We start from the raw sequence: 24665 nt of genomic DNA, 5'->3' as shown, positions 1-24665 counted from the left end.
TGAATACGAAATGACACTAACACTTAGCAGTCATTAACTGCTCGTTGATACGCCACTTAAATGGGCTATAACTAAAGAACTTATATATGATTACTTTTTAGCACTATTATTCTCCTGCTGAAAATAAATCAGACCTCTCCACTCAAGTGACACCTAGTAGTAGTTCTTGTGGCACTCCAGCTACACCATCTAATGGATATTTGCGCTCTAGAAATAGCTTATCGAGTCGGAAGGTTCCACCAGAGGTTCCGAAAAGAACTTCTAGCATATCGTCAAAATCCGTGGAGCCACATCGTCAAAAAAGCAATGGACTAATAAAAACAACAGAAAATGGCTCATTATCTAGTGTACAGAGCTCAGGAAGTGATAGCAGTATTTCTACTGAAAGGTGAGTCTTTTGTTAAGTGTAACTATTTGTGCGCATGCGTATGTTTGAGTCTTGTCGCATGAATTTCCGATTATTAAATATAACATGTGCAGAGCACTATTATATTATTATATCAACCCTGCATCTGATCAGATTTCTAACATCATTTCATTCTTCCGTAACTGTTGTAATCCTGTGTTAAACATCTTTGCCACTTATTATATTAGTATTATAATTGAAAGCCAGATTATACACTCTAACCAAAAATTTTGATCTTATAGATTGCAATGTGAATACGCCAGCTCTCCAGTTTGGAAAAGAAAAGGCAACAACGCATCCGAATACGCAGAACCAGCATTGGAAACTAGTCTTGGAAATCTATCTAATGTTAGTTCTTCAACTTATACTTTAGTAGAACGAGCAGCTGATCAACAAGTCCCCAATAGTTATAAGATTTCAGAGACCATTCGTAAGCGCCAGTACCGAGTTGGTCTTAACTTATTTAATAAAAAACCCGAGAAAGGTATTGCGTACCTTATAAGAAGAGGATTTTTAGAAAATTCTCCCCAAGGTTGGTATTATTCAATTTTTTTTACATTCAAACAATAAATATATTGTATAATAGATTCCAAAGATTGAACATTATTTTTTGTAGGTGTAGCTAGATTTCTTATTTCCCGGAAAGGCCTGAGTAAGCAAATGATCGGAGAGTATTTAGGAAATTTGCAAAGTCCTTTCTGTATGGCTGTGTTGGAATGCTTCGCTAGTGAACTGGATCTTTCCGGAATGCAAGTCGATGTTGCGTTGAGGAAATTTCAGCAACACTTCAGAATGCCTGGAGAAGCTCAGAAAATCGAAAGGTTAATGGAGATATTCTCACAACGATATTGCCAATGCAACGTGGACATTGTTGGAAGACTGAGATCACCAGATACCGTAAGTTATTTACTTCATATATAATCAAACTTTTGCTATTTATTTTCTTTATCTACAGAACATATTTCTTTCTTAATACGACTCTGTATGTATCGACAAACATTATCCAGGCCTGTATCATATTTATTTTACCACTAAAAGGTCGAATTTTCGTTAAATGTCTAAATGTAAATATTTATTATCTCATAAATCAGACCCTTTTATATTATTTACATAATAACCGAGGTGCTAATCTTAGGTGTCAGAAATCTAGTTTAATTTCATTTTATCGGTATAAAAGCCATTTGAACCGATCCCTTTTACACACCTGCGTGATTTACGCTCCTATTTTTTGACTTCTTACTAAAAAGGTTCTTTAATAGCCAGTTGTAAAACATGTTATTGTTTTAGAATTTACAAAACTACAAAGCCATAAAAAGATCGTAACAAATCTCCCGTCGCTTTGAAATTCTCTATAAAAGCCCTTTCCTCGCCGCAATAATTATTACGCATTCTCTCCTTAGTGGAACAAACACATCTCGATGTGTCTGAGAGCGACGTCCTCACATACATCAGAATCATCTCGACGCCCTATCAAAATAAACATATTCTCTCGTCCTTAGTGGGACAAACAAGAAAGATTGTGACAAAAGTGTTTGTAAAAAATCAATTGTGATTAAATAAAATAAAAATACTTAAGGTACTATTACAGTCTAGAATTACTTTTATATTATTAGACAACTTAAAATTGCAAAAAAAAACCTATCTGTTTTTCCATTCTTCGTGTATTTTAAAAATGGCTCCAAAAATTTTTCGTCCAAAAATTACTGCTCCATGGCGGACAGTTAATTTCTGGAACCGCAAATCTGAAACATAAAATTCGAGAAGGGTTTTAAAAAGAAGTGACCTTGCGTTATAGTTTAACAAAAAAAATTTTTTAATAGAAACAAAATGCAGACATTTGAAAAAAATGTTCAAAAAATTGACTTTTTCGGTCACAAAAATTGTATTGTTTTTTTTTTTAACCAATAAAATGCATCAAGGTATATTAAACTTGATCGACTAGATCCGGAGATTAAAGATTTTTGGGAAAAACTACGTTTTTAAAAGTGGCGGACAATTAATCTCCGGGAGATATGATGTCATGCCCTTTTTGGCAGTGCCGTCATGTTTGTTTTTTCACGATCCGTTGAGCCGTCCTTGAGCGGTGCGACTTTGCGACCAATTTACGTAGCGTTGACGGTCGCAAAAGTTTGTCGCGTATTCAATTCTTTTTCCCCAAAAAAGTACACTTTGTCGGTAATGAAGTTTTTAGTTCAAAAATTTGTTGAATATGTGTCATTTTTAGCGTTCTAGACGGTAATAGTACCTTAAACTCGCAGTTACTTCAATAGATAAAATATTCCTTCAACATCAAACTATACCTTGCAAATAAGTTTTTGTTCACGTCTTATTTTGGAGGAAAGGATATCCACAACAGTTGCTTATTGATGTCTTATATTTTTTAATTATTACTTTTAGATTTTCGTGCTTGCTTTTGCAATAATAATGTTGAATACTGACCTACACACTCCAAGTATAAAACCAGAGAGGCGTATGCGAGTTGAAGACTTTATAAAGAACCTAAGAGGAATTGATGATTGTGGTGACATAGACAGTGATACGTTAGTAGGGGTCTACGACAGAGTCAAAGCCAACGAATTCAAACCTGGATCAGATCATGTAACTCAAGTCATGAAAGTGCAAAGCACTATAGGTGAGTATACATTATAACCAAACAAAAGTATTCGTTTGCATATTTTAATAAAATTTTAATGGTTCTGTATTATCTCGTAGTTGGCAAGAAACCGAATATGGCTCTACCACATCGCAGGTTGGTGTGCTACTGTCGTTTGTATGAAATACCCGATATTTATAAGAAAGAAAGACCAGGTGTACATCAAAGGGAAGTATTCCTGTTTAATGATCTCCTGGTAATTACAAAGATTCTGAGCAAGAAGAAATCGTCTGTTACATATACATTTAGGAATAGTTACCCTCTCTGTGGAATGATAGTTACTCTTTTTGATGTTCCACGTAAGTATTTACTACATATATTTCTTATTTTCTATCTTTTTTATTACTACGAATTTTTGAAAGTATTGAGGACCATATTTGGCGGAGTTAACGAACAGGGTCTGTGGAGAATTCATATAATTTCGAACTCTATAGACTGTTTGGCGATGCAAATATCCTGAAAACCGTCAAGATAAACCGCCGAAGATGGGTGGGCCAAATGTGGGAAAGTGATCTTGCTAAAATAACCATGCAACATAGGCCGGTCGGAAGAAGAAGGAGGAGGCGACCTAAACTCAGCTGTGAAACATGTTGGCCTGTACATGAATAGCTAACTTCTTGGAAATCCAAGGGATCACTTAAGCTTAAAAGTTTTTGTGACAGCAGTATGAGACTTTCATGTGACATTAAATACGCGTCGGCCGGTATTGCAGATCCAATGTTTACCGACATTTGACAGAATTAGATTTTGACTATACTACTATACTATATTATATTTATACTACTAAAGTTTGTAAAAAAATTTTAACGCATTTTTTTTAATCGCTATTCAACATAAATTATTATTTCGGTGTAGATTATCCATATGGTATTCGTCTAAGTCAACGTGTAGATCAAAAAGTTCTAGTTACATTTAATGCCAGAAACGAACATGATAGATGTAAATTTGCCGAAGACCTAAAAGAAGCTGTTAGTGAAATGGATGAAATGGAGAATCTTAGGATAGAGGCCGAATTAGATAGGCAAAAATCGAACAGAGGAGGAAACAGAACAGGTATGTTATTGTTTACTAATATAACTATTATACAGTCATCAAAAAAAAATCTTAACCTAACAAAGTAATGACAGTCCTTATTTATACAAATCGAAAGTGTAGTCACCATACTGAATGACGTGACGTTCATTGTAAAGTTTGGTTGGGCATATATTTTTGACAAATATTTTTGGGAAAATTAAGTAAAAAATGAACAACGAAGCAATTATTAACGAATATTAATTTTCTATAGATGTAAAAGTAAACAGGTAAATTTATAAAAAAAATAAAATAAAAGTAAATTGCAAAATAGGTATTACTAATTGTATGGAATTACACATATGAATGTTTTTCCAATACTTTAATTTAATGATTTTACATAAACTAAACTACATTTACATGACACATTCTTTAAATTGTCTTTCTCTTCTGAATGTTAAATGTTAACTTAACTGGTTTGGCTGGACCTAGGAATCAAAAACCAGTCAGTGGTGCGGGAAAGAGAGAAGCTGGACTGACTTCAATGTTTGTATGTCGTGTTACAGGGGTCGATCAACAGTTTAACAATACTGATAACTAAACAAGATACAATCAGATAAACTATTAAATATTTTTAAGCTTTATGACAGAATAATAAACAGAAACATTGAAATCCCATCTACAACTAGACATTTAATTACGATTTAAACATATTCATGTTTATGGCCCACCGATAAGATATATAAATTTATAAGTTAAATAATTACACTACTTTATAAAATTAACGCACCACTTTAAATGTACCATTTTTTTATTATAACTAATAAATTAACAATCAGAATAAAAATGTATTCTATAAGTTAATGTGGTGAGTTTAGGCTCTGTCCCTTGATTTTGGCATGATGTAGCACTCTCCAGTGAGAGAATCACGTGTGTGTTCACTTTGTCTGATGGTTCAAGGTCAAGAAAGACCACATTTACGGGCTCTTTTGTAATCCGATGTTTAGCATTAATGATGTTTCGTACCTTGTGACCCAGTTTTGTTAGTTTTTTGATATCTTCTTTTGCATGTGGATGGTGAAGATACTTAATTGCGACTCTGTAGGCTCTTTCTTCCTTTGGTTGATATGTGTGATCAATAATGTTATTCTCTTCGATGTCTGTTAATATATCTTGATAATTTTCTGTATATTGTTAGTCCTATACACCGTAAACAAATATTGGTGGTGGTTTAGGTTTTCTTGGCTGTTTTAATTTTGATTTGTTTCATTTTCTTGGGTATCATCTTCTTTGTCTGTTTCCACACTTCTTTTTTGTTGACACGTTCCCAGTTTCTGGTTCGTCTTCGCTTGTTGAGGGAAATATCATATTTGTGGAAGATGTTGTTGGGTTGGTTTATTTGCATATCGTACATACCTGGTGTTTGTGAAGAGATTTGTGGATAAACCCTGTATATTGTTGATTTGTGGTTGACCCTGTGTGTTGTTTGGAATCTGCATTAGGGAGTCTTAATATGAACTTACCATAAAGTTGAGTTATTTTTCTTCTGAACCGTTGATTGGATTTCGATTTTTTTTTTTTTTCACATTATAGGTCTATTTCCAAGGAATTACTGTATTATTTATTTATTTATATACGGCATCCATTTACTTACAATTTTTACAAAGTTACATCTTACAATCAATAAATTATTAAAATAACAATCACAAGTTTTACAAAGTTACACCTTAACAACAATAAATTATTAAAATAACAAACACCTCAGAATAATACAAACATATAAGAATAATATAGATGTACAACAAACTTATTGTAAGATACTTTTTAGTTGTTTTTTAAACAAACTAATTTTGGAGTCAAAAATATCCATTTGTCTTGGTAGGCTATTAGCACTCCGGACCAATCGTGTAGTTGGTTCATTGATACCATAATTAGTGTGGTGAAATGGCACTGAAAAGATTTCTGATTGTCTGTTGCTTCTACTAGGAACTTTAAGACTAACAAGCGATAAGAGTTGAGGACAATCTATAAAAGCATTGATAACTTTGTGTAAGAAACATAAATCTAACAATGTCCTCCTTGACTCAAGTGTTGGTAAGTTAAGACTATCTCTTACCCACTGATAGTTGTATTCCTCTCTCCTGTATCCACTCTTATAGGCTGCTACCCTCAGAAATTTATTCTGGACTCTTTCAATCTGTTGAATGTAACAGTGGTATGATGGGGACCATACAACTGATCCAAACTCCAGAATGGGTCTAACGAGACCACAATAAAGTTTTCTAAATGTAAACAAAGACAGGTCCACTGATGTGCGTTGGATAAATCCCAGCACTTTCATCGCTCTATTTGTTACTTGGTTGATGTGGCTTGAGAATGACAGTTTGGTGTCTAACCAGATTCCCAAATCTAATACTTCATTTTTCGAGGCTAATGGCAAGTTATTTATGTAGTAAACAAATTCAATTGGATTTCTTTGCCTTGAGAATGTCATTTTATGACATGTATTAATGTATGTATGTATTAATGTTTTCTGAGAAATGTCACAGTTTTACCCATATACGGGGTATAAAAATAAAGTTGTGTGAATGTAATTTTCTTCTTTGATAATAGAGATATCGAGATGATACCAAAATGTTCAGAAACGATAAAGCTATCTCGCAATATTAATAAGGGGTAGCGTTTGTTTCTAATAAATTCCACATGGTGTTGCAAAATAAGCTGAAAAAACAAAACTTTATTTCTACACCCCGTATATGGGTAAAACGTATACATTTCTCAGAAAAGATTGGTACAGTAATTTCTTAGTAACAGACCTATGATGTGAAAAAAAAAATCGTCGAAATCCAAGCAACACCTTGGAACTTTTGTCAGCTTCAAACTGAAGTACACTTGAGGTGTTGCGTTGATTTTGGAGAATAGTGTATTTATATAAGTTAACATGTTTTGGACTACACAATTTTCCTCAAAATTAAGAAATTTTAAAGAAATGAAAAAATTATTTACACGTTTGGTAATGTAATATATATTTTAATTCCTTTCGGTTTTTTTTTTCGTTGCCTCTGTATATTGAGCTTATTGATTTGTTAAATAATAATATAATTGCGTTCGTATTCTAGGGACAGAGAATCGTGATAGCGGAGTAGCAGATGTAGAAGGATGTCCTTATCAATGTCCGTGCTCTCAGATGCCTTCTATGAGCGCTAATGAGGAAGAGATTCACAATGATCCTCAAATTAAACGTTCGGCTCTTAGTAATTCCCTTTTGGACATCCATGAACAGTGTAAGTTTTTTGTGTTAATACTGTTTTGTAGTATATGAATTTGGCCGAAAATAAGGAGGAGTTTTTAAGTAATGTTATATTCGTATTTATGTTAGTTGGACACATATTCAGAAAACATCAATAACATGAAGAACAGAAGATATTGAGAAACCAAAAGCCAATAATAAGATATTTATAAATAAGTGAATGAACGAAGAAATAGTTCAAAGCAAAGTAATTCCAGGGCTGGAAAATAAAAAGGAAAGGGTGCGAGTTAGTCAGAGAAGAAAAGACTTAATATAACCTTTCAAACAGAAATATGTAGATAGTATATATGGTTGGTAACAATTAAGTGGATGTTTTATCATTCCTGATTCGCATATGAACTGGATTACAAGATAATGGACAATCTATTGAAAATATCTACCACTATAAATAATATCAAATTTCTCAAGTCTACTCTCAAGTCAAGTTTTTGTTTTGGGACATACCAGTATTAATCATCTTCATGATCACGCATTGATCAGGACAAATTTAATGCCCTCTAGTTGTTAAAATCGTAGGACTTGATTTTGTGGTAAAGGATAAGTTAGTTTAACTTATAAAATTCTAGGAGTCGTCTTCATGAAAGGAGCTTTTAGGACAAAGAACATGTGTAAATATACAGATACCACAAACTTATTTTGCTTATAGAAAGAAGTCAGACATATTGACTGCCCACATTACAGAAACAGATAATAAGAGTTCTGGAAAGTATAAATATACCATACACTGTTAAATATTAATATAAAATGTCCAAATATTATTTTCAGCCTAATTCGTAATTATTATTTCAAAAAAGTTCCTAATTTACCTGTTTTGTTTAGTTAAGTTGAGAAAGTAATACCATTTATTTTTATTCGTTCTACCAGCTTCCAAGTAAGTGCCTAAAACGAATAAGTGTTTCGTTAGAACTTTTAGTTTTCACTTTGGCACGTCTTGCAATGTTCATATCTGTTTTTTGAAATGGAATTTCAAGTCGAGACACAATAATACAAGCTTGGAACGTTGCAATTTTTCTTAAGAGCATGCGCATTAGAAATTGCTTTTCTCACGTTTAAGCATAGCCGATTCTTTTTCCGTTTGACTTACTATAAATTACACCGTATTATTGGCGTACTAACTAGGTTTATTTATTGATAAGCACAACAGGTCGTTAAGACCTAGAATACAATCATAAGATTAATTAATTACAAATTATTTTAAGATCTGCTCTGAAAGACCCGATGAACAATATTTCTCCATTCCATTACAGTGTGCGTTATACTGACCCACTTTCAATTACAACGAAAGTAAACATCTTAACTATGTTATGAGTTACTAATTAATTTAAGGGTTTTGTTTTCCTGATGCTACACTTTACTTTTCTGGTCCCTCACCATCACGTGCTTAAGGTCTCCCTCCATTTTATTAATCCACCTCGTTCTAGGCCTATCCCTTCTTCTGGGACCGATTAGTTTCCTGATCATAGCTAGTTTAGGCATTATGTTTGCTTCCGTTCTTTCTACATGTCTAAACTATCTGATCTTTTGCGACTTATGGAACCTGGTGATGGTAGGTTCTTTGTACAGTCATTGATTCGTTGTTGGTTCTTCTCTTTCACCTGTCTTCCTTCCTCAGAATACGCGTCCTCAATATTTTTCTTTTCCATCTTTCCAGAGTATCCTCTTTCTTCTTATTTAATGTCCATGCCTCATAGGTATATGTTACTGTGTGTCTAATTACTGTTTTAATATTCGGAGTCTCGTTTTTATTCCCTTTCGCTATTCTGGCTGGTATTCAAATTTCTTCATCCTTTTAAAACTATAACCTTCACAACTTACAGACCTCACACAAAATCTTCTTTTTTAAAGTAAAAACTTATTTAGGGAACGTTGTGCACTTTTTGGATAGGGAGAAAGCATTGAGTATGCGACAGATTTTTGCGACCGTCACCGCTACGTAAATTGGTTACAAAGTCGCACAGCTCGAGAACGGCTCGATGGATCGTGGCGTATGAGACCTCGTTGGAAAGGGGAGATGATAACTAGTACAATGACGGAAAAAACAAACATGGCAGCATTGCCAAAAGAGCATTACATCATATCACCGTTGTTATTGGTTCTATTGGAGCGTGTGATGCGTTAAATGAAAGGGGAGGGGATAACGATTATATTAGGTAGAAAAAAAAACAAACAAGGCGACTATCGAAAGGTCACTACATAGCATCTTTGTTATTAATGAATGTATAGTTACATACTAGATATCAGATGTCACAATAGATGAAAATAGATTTACTATAAGACAAATTTTGATTTATTGACTTGAAGAAGGCCTCGGGCTGAGTACAAAATAAACAACTGATCGAATCCTCACATGCGACATAGCAAATGAAAGGGGAGGATATAACAAATATATTAAGAAAAAAAAAATAAACAAAGCGACTACCAAAACTGTACAGCATCTTCGATAATAATGAACATATATTTACATGCGAAATATCAGAAAAACCAAAAAAAAAAAACCAAAAAAAAACCCAGAAACTTGGATGCACTTGAAAACTCCACCATAACACTGAATACTAAGTCCATTGAAAGAGTGAGTAAATTTAAATACCTGGGATCGTGGCTTTTTGAAGACTGGGCATCGGACAGGGAAGTAAAATGTCGCATTGAGCAAGCTCCACAAGCTTTCGTAAAATTCAAGAAGGTACTGACTTGTTCAGAATTCGATCTTCAACTGAGACTAAGGTTTACTAAGTGCTACGTGTGGTCAGTGCTGCTATATGGCGTAGAGGGCTGGACACTCAAAACGAGGGATATAAACAGATTAGAAGCTTTCGAAATGTGGCTCTATCGCCGTATCCTAAAAATACCATGGACAGCGAAAATCACAAATATAGATGTCCTTAAAAGAATAAACCAAGAACGCCAGCTTTTCGAAACCATCAAGAAAAGGAAAACGGCGTATATAAGTCACATCATGCGAAATGAAAAATACCAGTTCCTCCAACTTATAATCGAGGGTAAAATTGAAGGCAAGAGAGGAATGGGACGCAAGAAAATGTCCTGGCTCCGAAACATAAGGCAATGGACAGGGATTAACGACATACAATCTCTGATACATATTGCAAGAAATAGAGAATTAATGGAAAATGTGATCGCTAACATCCATTAGTGGATTTGCATCTGAAGAAGAAGAAGAAATATCAGATGGCACTATGAATGATATTATATTTAGTATAAGACAAATTTTTATTTATTGACTATTGACAGAAGGCCTCTGGCTGTAACTATTTATTATTCTTAATGTAATTATAATTAATATCAGTCAATATCATTTTTGAATATACACATACAGAATATATCTCGCCGTAGTGGTGACGGTGGCGAAAATCTGTCGTGAGTTTTTACTTTTGGGATAAATGCTTTTTTTCCCATCCAAAAAGAAGTGCTATATACAGGGTGGACGAAAAGTCGCTTTACGAAAATAATTTAAAACAAAATACAATTTCAAAAATATAATTTATTTCAACAAAGGTTCAAATTGTTTACCTTCTTGTTTAATACATACATTACAGCGTTTGATGACTGAATTACAGATTGCTCTGCACAAACCTGCTTGTGTGAGCAATGAAAGGATCTTGGCTTCGATGTATTCCTTTAATGGTTCTGTTTTTGGCTTTCGCTTGAACAACATTTTTCATTATGCACCTTTATATCTCTTCTACTCACTCATTATATCTCTTTTTCTACAAAACTTAAGTATCAATCGAATTATTCTATATTCCTATTTTTTACCAGCTCTATTATATATTAATAATTGTTGTCTGGTCTTCTTCTTTTCGTTTGCTATGGCCTGATACTCTGTGTCAAACCTATCTTTGTTTTTTTACTTTGCTTGAAGTCGCCCTTAACTATTTTCTCGCTTGCGTCTACTACAGCAGAATACTTAGTTTTGAGGCAAACTTTTGCGGTTTTGGAGAATTATTGGTTTTGCGGTGAAGTCTCAGTCTCTTGAATAAGATATCATGATGTTCCATCCTGTCACACATAAAGTTACAATACAAAAAGTGTAGTGAAGGAAAAAAATTAAAATGTTAGACATCTTGCCGAAACAAAGAATAACTAATTTATAGATAATGAAATATTGAACCTTTAAAATCGTAAATGTGAATATTACAACTAGTTGGTACGTCAACGCATTTACACATAAATACCATCTATTATTTCTAACATGCAAACAAAATTTGAAGACATCTGGCACATTACATGTTTATCTAAATGATTTGCACAGCATCTAATGGACATAATATATATAATACCTATATCTCAGAATTTAAATTATTTACTAACTAATCTTTCTTTATTCCACTTCTTTTGCCCTTTCAGGTGCCGGATCTGGGTAGGTATATTATTTTCATTCAAACATTTCTTCCATTCTCTTCTATTTGCAGTATCTATTTCTTTCTTGTTCTGCCTTTTTTTTTTCCTTTAATGACATTCAACGTTTGTCTTTTCAACTGATATTTTGTAGGTGCCTTATCTTCATTGAATTGATTTTACTATTATCTTTTTTAAGTGTTTTCTCACTCGCATACAGTAACGTTGGCATCACTATTATATTTTATCTTTATATCTTGGTCTTTTGCCAATTCTCTTTTTTCTAGAATTGGAGCTAGCGAGTGGTATAATTTGTTAAATTTTTTTGCTCTATGTGTATGTCTGACTTTCGTTTGCGATTATACTTCTCAGGTTTTTATACGTTGTAACTATCTCCAGTGCCATATTGTTGTATTTTATCTTTATTTCTTTGTCTCTTAAAATTTATTAATGTAAATAAAAAACAGTATTAGTGCTTTTGGAATTCTGTTTGCCCTCCATGTTAGAAAGTATTCTGTTCTGTGCACATTTTACATTAAAACTGACTTCGTTTTATTTTTTCGTATAAAAAACTGGACGTTTAATTTTCATGGTTCATAAGTTCATCTTTTTAGAGCTGCATATCTCTGTAAGGTGAATCATTTGCAAAATTTTCTATGGATGTATGTTCATTTAACTGAATTTAGAGGAACTGATTATGTGTATGGATTCAAGTACGAAACGTCTTCTTTAATAAAGGATGAAGTAGCAAGTATATTTTCTTTTATTTTCCAAATTTTGACCGACAACCGTCAAGTATCCGAGTAAACCACATATTTTATATTGTTTGTTATTTACTGACCGTGAATTTTTAAATAGAAACTTTTTTAATTCCTGAGAGTTTATCGGTCTGTTATAAAAAATACACTTAAATTATTCCTTAAACGTTTGGGCTATTTGCTATTTTCAATAAGCATTTTACAATAAACATTAGATGATAAGCTCTACATTTAAGTCTGCACTTTTTGCTAGTTTGCCATGGAATGTAAAAGTGATATTTGACCCTAAAACCAAATGTCAGGTACTTAAAAGTCATCTCTAAATTAAAGTACAACGTACATTTTAATAACAGATATGTCGATAACTGTTTACTCTGCATTCCGTATCATGAAATCGATTAAAATTTTCAAATGTTCAATAATTTTCTTTATAACAGTCAATTTACGGATAAATTGTAACAAAAATATGTTAATGTAACAAAAATTGTGCTAGAGGAAGTCTGGGTGACTCTATCCAGTGTAGCAAAAGGGTGAACTCTAAAATGCACCTTGATACACCAACGAACTAATATGGGGAATAACGGAAGATGGAAGGGATTAGATAGAAATAAATTATGTAAAAGAAATAAATATGAATTTTATGAAGTAAATATGAATTTTAAAATATAACAGAATTAAGTGTTGGCTAGCGACTATGCAGGAGAATGACCACTTGACACTCAAAGAAGGATTCGGCCAATTTGCATGCCCTACAGAGACCGTAAGATATAAGAACTAATGACAAGAAAACCACCAAGAAATAAACAGATGAAAAGTAAAAGTTGCTCTAGTGAATGCTTGGGCGCCAGGAAGTTAAATGTTTTCTTCCGAGATATCTTGTATTGCTGAAATATGAAAGATAGGTACTAATTGAAATATTAAATTTTAACCACACCTTTAATAATTACCAAACTTAGGTACAAACTATTTTAAATGATTATATACTAAACCACCACCTCTTATATACAGTTAACTATAGCTATATTTACAGTAAAATCCCTGAATATAATTATAAAACAATTTACCCCTGATATTCCCCTTAAAATTTCAAATTGTGACAAAGATTATATCCAATAATAATGTATAAATAATAAATATAAATATATACTACTCACTAATAGTTAGTTTTCGTTCAAAAATTGTTTAGGTTTTTAAGTAAAAATTCTCCGGGATATGTGTGCACACAATAACCTAACAATGAGAAATTCAAGGGAGAGTTATAACCTCATCCCTTGGTAAACAATAAATAATTAAATTAAATTACAATGATAAATGTTTTTTTTAGAAAAAATTGAAGATGTTTATTATTAAGGATAGTTTTCTTTTATTAAAAATTGAACCAAAAGTTAAAACCTTGAAGAGGACATAAAAAAAATTATTTAAAGTAATTGAATGAAAAACAAAAATAAGTCAGTTCTTCCTGCCGGTTTCAGTAGGTTTCCCTCGAAGATGATCCGATCCGGTGGAGAACTGGACTCAGGTGGTAACAAGATACCAAACCTGTATTCCCTGGATCAGGTACTATTGGACAAATACGTCACTTTAAACTGCTTCTTAATATCCCATAAAAAAACCCACTTGAAACTCCTTCCCCTTATCCTTATTAAGTGTAACCCCAACTAAAAAATAATTCTTCCCCTGACTTGTAACTGGATTCTTGAGTAGGCTAAAAAAAACAGTTGTGTTACTCCAAGTTTTTGTACATACAAAAGGTAAGGAAAAACACAAGGGTTATCAATCTTGAAAGGCGATACAAAAAATGTCAGGAAGTGACCTTATTGAAATAAAAACCTTAATGGTTTTCGGTAAATAGTGACCTTCGAATGGTGTGACAATGTTTTTATAATGTATGGATATATTAAATAGATAATTTTAACGGCAAACATGATCTTATATATTATAGAATAGGAAAAAAAAGAAATATTAGCCGGTTTAACGGTATGAAATTGAAATAAATAATTGTTTGCTTTAATTCTTGAAAGGAAATAAAAATTTGAGATAGATATAGAATCTAATACTTATAATTTATTTAGGTATAAAACTTTTCCTTAATGAAATAAGGTGAAATATAACATGTATCAAATATATGAAATACCTATCAAAGACGAAATTAAAATAGATCTGAATTTTACTAACAATGGCGGGTGATATAAAGGATTTTTCCTTATAATTTATTTGTAATGTTATCTTACCGGCTAGGGTGATCCAACTGAAAATATCCTCGTACAAAACAACAAAATAACTCAAATGGTTTCTTCTAAAATAACAGCTCTTCACATAAAATAAACTTAAACCAAATTCGGGAAAAAAAAGTGGCACTTCCCCAGCCGCCTTGAACAAACGATGTTCACTCAACGAGATTCCAGCAACAAGTGATTTTACAAGCTGTCGGTTGAATGTATTTTCAGAATTTCACCGCTGAGGGCGCAGTTTAATGCCAACCTCAGAAAATAAAATTTACTGGGAGTTATTTAAATATTTAGTTTAAGAATATTTCAATATGAATTTAATTTAGAATTAAATTAAAAGATTCCAGTCACAAAAGAAGGTAAACGATTATTTAAGTAACGGACTCGTTACAAAATTAAAAGAAAACAACAAAATTACTTTCCTTGATTTAAGTTTAGAGTATAACGACAATAACCGACTGATAGCTACTGGTTTACAACAGATTTTTGGTCCAGAGGATATCCAAATTTTTATTACCAACGCACCTATAACTCATAAAAGAAGTGTTATATTCAGTCTTACCGACAGAGCAATTAACCTATATATAGGACTACCTAGCCCACAATACCATTCCGAAAATCTGAAAAAAGTTGAAAGATATCTTAAATAAAATTATCCGCCAGAATGTTAAAACCGTCTAATTAAAAAAAGAAAATTGCATTATCAAAAATCAGTCTAATTCCTATGCCAATCCAAAACAAACCCAAACTATACCTAACAAGAATAATAGTAATGTCACTAACTCACACAAATACTATATATCCTTACCATACGTTAATGAACAATGAATGTCGAAAACAATGTGCAACAATGTCGAAAATATTGGCAAAATATGACATCAATGTTGAACAGAAATCATCAAAAACATCTGGAAAATATTTTTCAAAATTTAAACCCGACCTTACTGAAAGTCATCAGTCCGATACTGTTTATAAAATAAATTGTAAAGACCGTAACAACATAATATATTGGACGAACACGCCAATATCTACATAGAACGGTTGTTGCACACAAATATAGTTTACAACAAATTAAACAAGAATTAGAAAATAGCCGTTCGTTTGATTTTGTAAATGTACAAATTTGGGAAAAAGAACAAAACTACGACAAAAAATGCATATTGGAGATGATTCACATAAGAAAGATTAAAATTCTATCAATAATTTGACTGTAGACAAATAGTTTAACCCTTAAATGCCCGTGATATGAAAATAACCATAAATGCCCATGTGGGGTCTCCTAGGGACCCCACTAAAATTTTCAATTTAGTAACGTCATTTAGCACTGACTAAAAGGAAAACACGGTTAAAAATAATTTTAAGCATATTTGAATAATTTTTATTTATTTTTCATACAAAATTAACGGCTTTTCTAGAAACAAATTATTTTCAATTCGAACAAAATTAAAATTAAATAATAATATAAGCATATAACTTTTAGTTGCAATTTTTACATACAATAGTTTTTTCTTCTTTTCTGTGCACCTGGCATATAAATTTTTTGCAAAAAGAGCAAACGGTATTCACTTTTCTGTCACAGTTTCGCGGACACTGGTAACAACGAGCACGTTTCTTAGCTGAATGGAAGCAGATTTTACATAGGCTTTATGTTTTATAAATTTCGCTCTTTTTTCCATGTTGTTTCGAGCAAGCTCAGCCCCTAATTGTAACAGGAAAATACGTCTTCGTGAAAAATTATTTTTCTTCCAATCAGGATTTTTTTCAATGTATAAAATATAGGCATTTAGTGCACATATGTCTATAATATTCATAAAGAGCCTGAATGGCCAACGAGCAGTTCTTCTTTTACAGGAATATTCCCTAATCAGTTTGTCGGCATTATCAACACCACCCTTGGTATTATTATAGTCTAAAATCATCAAGGGTTTGTTTTGAGAGTCTTGACAAATTATATCACTATCGTGTTGACTTGAAAGAAGATGTACCATCCTGTGTATTTTAGGTATGTACGAAACCATAGCTAATTCTTTAGTAAAAGCAAATATTGACGACTCCGCAGGTCTTTTTGTCAAACTTAGTTGTGGTGGTGTATCAGGTTTATTTTTGCGGACGGTCCCAAGTAAAGTAAGGTTTTTAGATAAAAGATATTGAGCAAGAGGAACACTGGTAAAAAAGTTGTCAGTTGTAATTCCTCTCCAACTGCCATGATATGGTTCCACCAGATCTTTCACAACACGAAATCCCTGATTTTTCTCTATTCTACCACCTGGTAGTTTTCCAAGGTACACCTGAAGTTTTGATAGATAAGATGTTTTAACATCCGCGGCAGCCCAAATTTTTATCCCATAGCGGCAAGGTTTTGATTTTATATATTGTCTAAAAGGACACTTTCCTCTAAAACTCACTAACTGTTCGTCAACGGTTATATGTTCGTATGGTTCAAAGGCTTTGTCACAGTTAGAGACGAACATGTCCCAAATTACTCGTATCGCCGCTAACTTATCCTGTTCCTTCCGCTCCACCCTGGTCACTTTGTCATCAAACCTCAAGAAACTCGATAATTCTTCAAATCGGTTCCTAGCGAATGCGGCTGTAAAAAATGACCGGCGTATTGAGGTGTCTGTAGACCATATCTCTCGTGTCGATTCTTTCCCACACCTTAAAGCACCAGCTTTGATAAGTGCTCCTAAAAAGCTATCCAGTTCATTGTTGGTAAGTACCGTCCACTCTTTTTTGTTATTCGGATGTTTTTCGTTCCACTCTTGATAACGCCTAACAGCTTCTTCATTAGTATGAAGGCATATGACATTCTTCATCTCTTCGGTCAAAAATAAATTGAAATAGTCTAAAAACGTGTTGGAATTTTTACTATAGTTTGTTAAGCCTGGATGTACATTTATAATATTTTTTTGTTGCCTCTTGGATCTCACGAAAGGTAGGCTATTCCACTGCATTCCAGATTTGGATGTATATGTTGGACCACTAACCTCACTAATATTATCGTCCACTTCGGTAGGTTCTGCATCTGATTCCTCGTCACTGTTGACTTCTAAATTGTCCTCAGTTTCCGAAACATTTTCCTCAAAAACATCTTGCTCTTCGCTATCTGATTCGTCGGTAATCTCATAGTCGAAATCGGAGTCTGATATCCCTTCTTCCATATTTCGGATAATTTTTTCATGTTCTTGGTCGCTTATTGTCATTTTCATTCTCTTACGGTCCATTTTTCAATGTAAACTGACGAAAAATGTTAAAAATAATAAAAATATTCTGGTGCCTCTAAATGCCCAATCGGGGTCACAGCGAGACCCCACTTATCTAAATCTCTCTTACAGACCACTGCACCTCACGAATGTTCGTGGTATACTAACAGAAAACGTAGGAGACACGTCCACACAAATACCTGATTGCGCGGTTGCCAAATGTTTCAAATAAAGATATTATAGCCAAAAATGTATGTCTGGGGTCCCATAGTGACCCCGATTGGGCATTTAAGGGTTAAAGTACCTGCAATGTGGCTTTAGGGTCAAATATCACTTTTGCATTCCATCGCAAACTAGCAAAAAGTGCAGACATAAATATAAATTGTATTAGTAGTAATTAAGTGATTTATAACAGGCCGACAAACCCAAAAAGTTTCTGTTTATAATAAATCTCATCTAGATCAAACTCAAATCATAGTCAATAAGTGGCATACGTCATGTATTTCCCTATCACTCTATTTTAATTTTAATTACAGAATACTAAATAAGTAAATACACTAAGCAAAATATTTTACTGTGAAATGTATTGTTTATTATAAACTAGTAAGACACTTTTTCGCAATGTTTTGATTTTTATAGTTGCAGGAGAAAAGGCTCAGAGAAGAGGTAGTGTCGGCTCCCTAGATAGCGGAATGTCGGTCTCATTCCAATCCACATCAGCCAGTTCCTGTTCAAGATCTGACAAACTAGCTGGCAAGCAACCGGGAAAATCGGGAGTTCATAGTCACCAAGGCCACCAAGGATTCCTAGGAGGAATTTTCAAAAAGCAAAGCGCAGCTGGCTCCAAGTCTACAGAGGTGTAAAAGTTTTTATGTTTTTCTCTTACAGTGGGTAGTGTTAATTGGTGTACTGCTCATTTTTTGTTACCAAGTTTTTCAAATTTTAACCAAATTTTATTTCGATGCCTTTAGGTAAGTCTGTTATAATACTCATCAGAAGTAGATATATTTGATATTTATTTGCTTTGAAACAATCTAAGTCCAATACATCTGTCCCTGCCTGTAATGTTCAAATGGTCAGAAAAAGTTATTTATCTCATAAAATTTATATTTTTGGATGTACGATCTTTTGTTCACGGGAGAGAAATGAAAATGTTTCTCGCTGTAGAACACAAAACTTGTAATAACATATATGCTCTTGCTTCATAGTTCGAAATATGTACAACTTTATATTATATAGTAAGCAGGGTATGTAAATGTAAAAAATAAATTTGGCACTTTTTAATTTGTTAAATGAGTTATTTAATTTTCAAGCATTTGGATGGTATTATAATAGACAGAATGTCTATTTAGCACATATATACATTAATATATAGAATTAATTCGGTTTATTTAGTGAAATTGTTACATCTCACCATGTACTTTTCCATTTTGATACTTATCAGTGTTTTTTTACTAAATTGTGTAACTGTTTTTGATATATCACATGTTTCGTGAATTTAATTGTAACTGTATATATCTAATAATAACATTTATGTACCGAATTTTTCACTGTTTAATATTTTTGGAAAAAGTTAGTGTCAGTTTTTAAAACATTACCATAATGTGAATTTAACGCAGGAGACTGTCTTTATTTATTAAATCCCACTAAATATCGAGGGATTTGTTCTAGTTGCATATATTATGCGTTGAAAATGTGATTTCCTATTTAAGTGGTTAATATTTCTTTTAAAGTACCACCATAGTATTTTTTCTATACAGTTAGCAGTATTATTGAATTTAATTTCATATGATAAAAAATTCAAATCTGGAGTTAAAGGTCCATAAATATTAAACAATTCAAATTCGGAATTTGAGGATTTGCAAGTCATTTTTAAATATAATTAAATTCTAAAATCGCTTGTTTTTTGGTATAAATAACGCTCTAATTCTTAATAAATAAATCCTAATGAATAATTACAATGAATAATTGTAGAATAATTTGATATGAAAAGTAAATTGGTGTTTTGTATAAAGAGTGAATCGTACTATACTATACTGATGACATTGGTGTTAAACTTACCTAGAACTAAATTAATATTAAAATAATCGTATGCAATAATCCATATATTTCCAAATACTACGAAGTTAAAGTTTTCAATAAAAACCAATTTATTTCGAAGTCTAGGTAAATTAAAAACGAATACGTCCGAATCATTTATATTTATTTTGTTTGTGTGGTTTACTTTATGTGTTCTAGCTCAATGTATAATAGAGATGAGTTTCACATGCTAAAATCACAATCGCAAAGTGCAACAATGAAATGTGTCAGCCATTGAATTTTAACATTAAACCAGGTAATACAGTTTATGCACAATGCTAGACAGCAATGATAGTCGCATTCAATAAGCTTGAGATTCAGTATGTGGCGAATTAAACAAGCAATAGTCTATTACAATAATAATAATTAAATTAATATCGACTATATTTCCCTGGCGGGATAAATGAACAACTCATAAAAAAAACATCGTAAAGGTTTGATATAAAACTAGGGTTGGACTTACCTGTAAATTCAATGGTGTTTTGACAGTATTTTACAAAAAAAAAAACGAACAGGCGAGTTGGAGACGTGTATTGGTCGAATCTCTATTTGCATCTGTCCTCTTATCGCCTCTCACACTATCGGTAGCTAAATCCAGTTTTTTACCGATGCTATAGGAATCTAAGGGAACAGGACGGAGAAATGTATTGATTAATTTACAACAACCATATTTGAATTTAAACACAGTAATTGCGATTGTAGCAAGACGAACAACCCAATAATTAGTTATAATATTAATACAAGAAACCATCTTCAATCTTGAGACACTATTAGAGCGCCAAAGAGAATTACGGCAATTATTATTAATAAATACGGCAAGACCGTAGGAGTGCCATTATTTGAAAAGTTGTACATACACGTTACATTCCTGTGTAGTTTTGTTGCCACTCACGAGATTATTTTTTGTAGAAAGTCACTCCGTCTTCCCTCCCTTTTTAATTGTGTAAATCTGTTATTATTTTATTCTATTAAACATATAATTTATCATTAGATTTTCATCTCATTTTTGGTCTGATTGGTGTATGTTCCAGTATGGGTTTTATTCCATAATTTTGTACTGCATTTTAATATCCCATTATTTGAATGTGTTGGTGCAATTGAAATGAAATTGTTGTACTTACAATGTGAAACAAAATGGATGTCACAATCTCGAAATTGAGAAATGTGAAAGAACTTGGGAGGTGTATGTCAGTTCATTACACAGACAGAAACGTTACTTCTACAAACAAGACGTGAACGTCTTAAAAATCACTGCTTTCAAAGTAATAAATACTATGTAATCTCATTGGATTATTTTGTCACCTCAATTTTACAACCAGGTAACTCAAATTCCAAAGTTTTTGCAAAGTTTGAATTTCTTTATAGCGTAAAACTGACATAATCTTAAAGCCTCATTCAGTTTTAAACATTTTTAGCTTCTCTGCTGACCATCCATGATGGATTTAATAATGGACATATTTTCCAAGATTGGGAATATCTGGAAAAACGTCGGAAAACTCCTAGTTATCTAGTTATTGCATTTGTAGGCTTTATACAAAAATCCAAGTTATGTACTTGGTACACTATACAGGGTGTGGCACAACAGGTTTTGATTAAAAGTAATGGCTGATAGTTATTATAAAAATCTGAAATTACTAAGCTGTAGGTTTTGGATGACGCTAACTTGAAATATAATATTGTCCTAAATGTGGCACTTCCGATTATCTAACTATTTTTGAGATATTTCATTATCTGAGTTTAAAACATAACACTTAATTATTTCAACATTAGTAAAGGTTATGCCATCATTTCTAATATTTAAGGTGATATTTTATTATTTTTTATAAGTTATTAGTTCTGAAAGGTAACCAATAGCACGAAAGGATTATTAATTGTGGATATCATTAAAAACGTTGACTAGGTATTGTGCATTAATTTAATTAGATACCTTACAATAAATTGTGTGTAATTTATAAGTGTTCAAATGTTTTGTAATTCTGGAAGTATGATCGTGTCTTAGAGAATTAAAAACAAGTAAGACTCTGTGCATCATATTTTCTTTGTCGTAACAGGGTTGGAAAATACCTCATTTTTAATGTAACCCCAAATACCAAATCTAAAGGAACCAAGTTAGGAGAGTGAGCAGGCCAACGAAACGGGCACTGATTGGCAATCCAACTATCATTAAACATGTCGTAAAGATGCTGAGCAACTGACCCATAATTATGCCGCCTCTCCATTTTTTAGAGTATGTAACGCCGGTCGTATGGCTGCTTCTAAAAGATGGAAATATCATTTAAATTTTCACCATAAAATTTTAATGCTAAAATTATATTGTCTTTTATTGCACAAAAAACATTAAAACTCCAACCATCTATGAAATAACATTCTCTACTAACATGTGGATTTTCATTAGACCAAAAATAGGAATTATCTATATTAAATAATCCATTTTTGCCAAACTTTGCTTGATCAGACCATATTACTCTTTTTATGAAGTTTTCATCCTCCTGGGTCTTCATTAAAAACCATTCACAGAATTTTACCCTTCGAGAAAGATCATATAATTGTAAGTATTGTACCAAATAATATGAAAATGGTTTCCATTTGTTTTTTTTTAATGCGAGGAATTGTTCTCGTCGACAAAGTAAGATTTCTCTCACAGTCTCTAATGGAGGCATTTATAAAATAACCCAAAACGTTAATTTCGTTTCTGTCATTTTCCACTACTGGTTTCTTTTTATTAATTTTTGTGTTAAATTGACCAAACTGGCCGCAGTTTATAACAGTCTAACTTGACTTGTCGTCCTAGCCTTTTATATAGATAGATTTAAATTGATGGCTAAGTTAAAAACACCCTGTATGAAATATCAATGAGTTGGACATATGGAGTTAACAGACAAGCGCTTGTTGTTTATTGATTACAATTTCACATCACTAGCACATCTTTATTCAAAGTGGACTAGGATTTTTTTAAATTCATGAGAGAAATCCAAGTATAGGACATTGTGCACAATTTTTGTCTAAAATTTCATGTAGAATTACAAAATAAAATAAAAATACTATGTTGTTATCAAAATATCAAAGTTGACGTCTACTTCCGGTATAACCGGAAGTGCCACATTCAGGACGTTATATTTCAACTCAGCAACTACAGCTTCGTAATTTCAGATTTTATAACTTTTAATAAAAACTTGTGTCACGTCACACTGTTTACTTTTTTCTATTTTTATATCTTTGGCTTCTAGCTGTCTCAATATATAGAGTTTTGTATTCTGAGTAATATTTTCATTTCATTTCCATTACTCTGTGTTTTTGTGGTTTTTGTTTTCTCGGTTAACTTGTTTTTTTTTAATTGATGTTTTGTCTTTTCCATCTTTTTGTGGCTGGCTTGTTTTCTATGACAATCCTTATTAAATCGGCTGCTAATCGGGTAGCTATAATTCTAGTTATTAGTTTTAAGGTTCTATCTAGGAAACTTATTACCCATAATTACTAGGATCTTCTCTTTTTTTAATTGCTTGTTTGTTTTATCGAACAGAGTGAATCAGTAGTTGTAATAAATAGTAAATATAATATACACGTGTTCGTTTAAACCAACATTGTGATGACCAGGCGAAATATTACTGTTAAATTTTATTTTTGCATATCATAAGTTATCCTAATTGCAATATAATCTTTTGGTAGAATGACAAATACGAGCTTCACTAGACTTTACTTGCCTATTACAGCTGTATTAAATGTCATGTATAGTTGGTATTTATCAGAAATATATGATTTCTTATGTCATCAGTTGTTTCGTATCAAGATATAGTAGATAATTTGATCGATCAATTTTAGTATTTTTGTCCATATTGATAAATATTATTTATTTTGCCATTCTAAATAGAAGACAATTCTCTACCAGTTTGTTTTTTGTATATTTACATTTGTTTGTATAACTTGTACTGGATAAAGTTACCCTGTGTATAAAATACTACTATATAACAAGTAATCTATTTGTTTTTATATTTTAAGTTGTGCATGACAAAAGTAACCAAATATATTTTCACCATTTTTAAGTGTTATACTTTGTTTTATTTTTATCCTTCTTCAACTCTTCGTCATTCTAATAATTACTACGAAACTATCATTACGACAAATACTAAGTGGATGATGTCCATAAATTCTAAGTATGTCCACGTCTACATACCTATGGGATAAGTGAAGGCGGGTTTCTAGCGCCTTAAATCTGGATCATCTTGGCTAAGGAATGGTAACCAATGGCGTTCCTTAATAAGAGTAAATAGGCAGAGGCACTCCAGTTTTGACAGTTAAAGCTTCAAAAAGCCGAATCATGAGATACACATCGCTATTGCACCTTATACGTGCAACTAAGCGACCCGCATTTCAGCTTTTCCGCTCTAGACCGGTTTGATAAGCTCGCCCGTGTGCACATTTTTAATGTACTCAATGAGATATAACTGTTAGCGGTTTTTATTTTGGTTTAGAACAATTTAAGAATGACGGCATAAGGACTAGGCCACTTAAAAAACCTGAGTGCACCTTTGCCGAATCTAAAAAAGGAAACGGTAGAGTTCTTACTACAGAACCACTTACCATGTTCAACAATTATTGATGGGCAGACTCAGGCTTAAAACCTAGAACGACCTAAACGTCCTATGAAAGAAGACTGGGAATTATCT

The 24665-nt window shown here is 32.5% G+C and overlaps 1 protein-coding gene across 6 annotated transcripts in view; it reads left to right on the top strand.

Annotated features, from left to right (window-relative positions):
• siz (Brefeldin-resistant Arf-GEF family protein schizo) overlaps positions 1-24047 on the top strand; it is a 184643-nt gene extending 160596 nt beyond the window's left edge. For all 6 annotated transcript variants that reach the window (XM_072546249.1, XM_072546248.1, XM_072546247.1 and 3 more), the window contains 8 exons: positions 102-388; positions 649-938; positions 1023-1303; positions 2804-3038; positions 3119-3358; positions 3915-4112; positions 7190-7354; positions 18562-24047. In XM_072546249.1, the coding sequence (XP_072402350.1) occupies positions 102-388; positions 649-938; positions 1023-1303; positions 2804-3038; positions 3119-3358; positions 3915-4112; positions 7190-7354; positions 18562-18785 (1920 nt within the window). In that variant the 3' untranslated portion in view covers positions 18786-24047. The remainder of the gene's footprint in view (positions 1-101; positions 389-648; positions 939-1022; positions 1304-2803; positions 3039-3118; positions 3359-3914; positions 4113-7189; positions 7355-18561) is intronic.
• Positions 24048-24665: the final 618 nt, after the last annotated feature.

The sequence above is a fragment of the Diabrotica undecimpunctata genome, chromosome 10, assembly GCF_040954645.1.
Source record: "Diabrotica undecimpunctata isolate CICGRU chromosome 10, icDiaUnde3, whole genome shotgun sequence".
Classification (NCBI taxonomy): domain Eukaryota; kingdom Metazoa; phylum Arthropoda; class Insecta; order Coleoptera; family Chrysomelidae; genus Diabrotica; species Diabrotica undecimpunctata.
The sequence above is the reverse complement of the archived record's forward strand: the minus strand, read 5'-3'. Positions and strand labels throughout refer to the sequence as shown.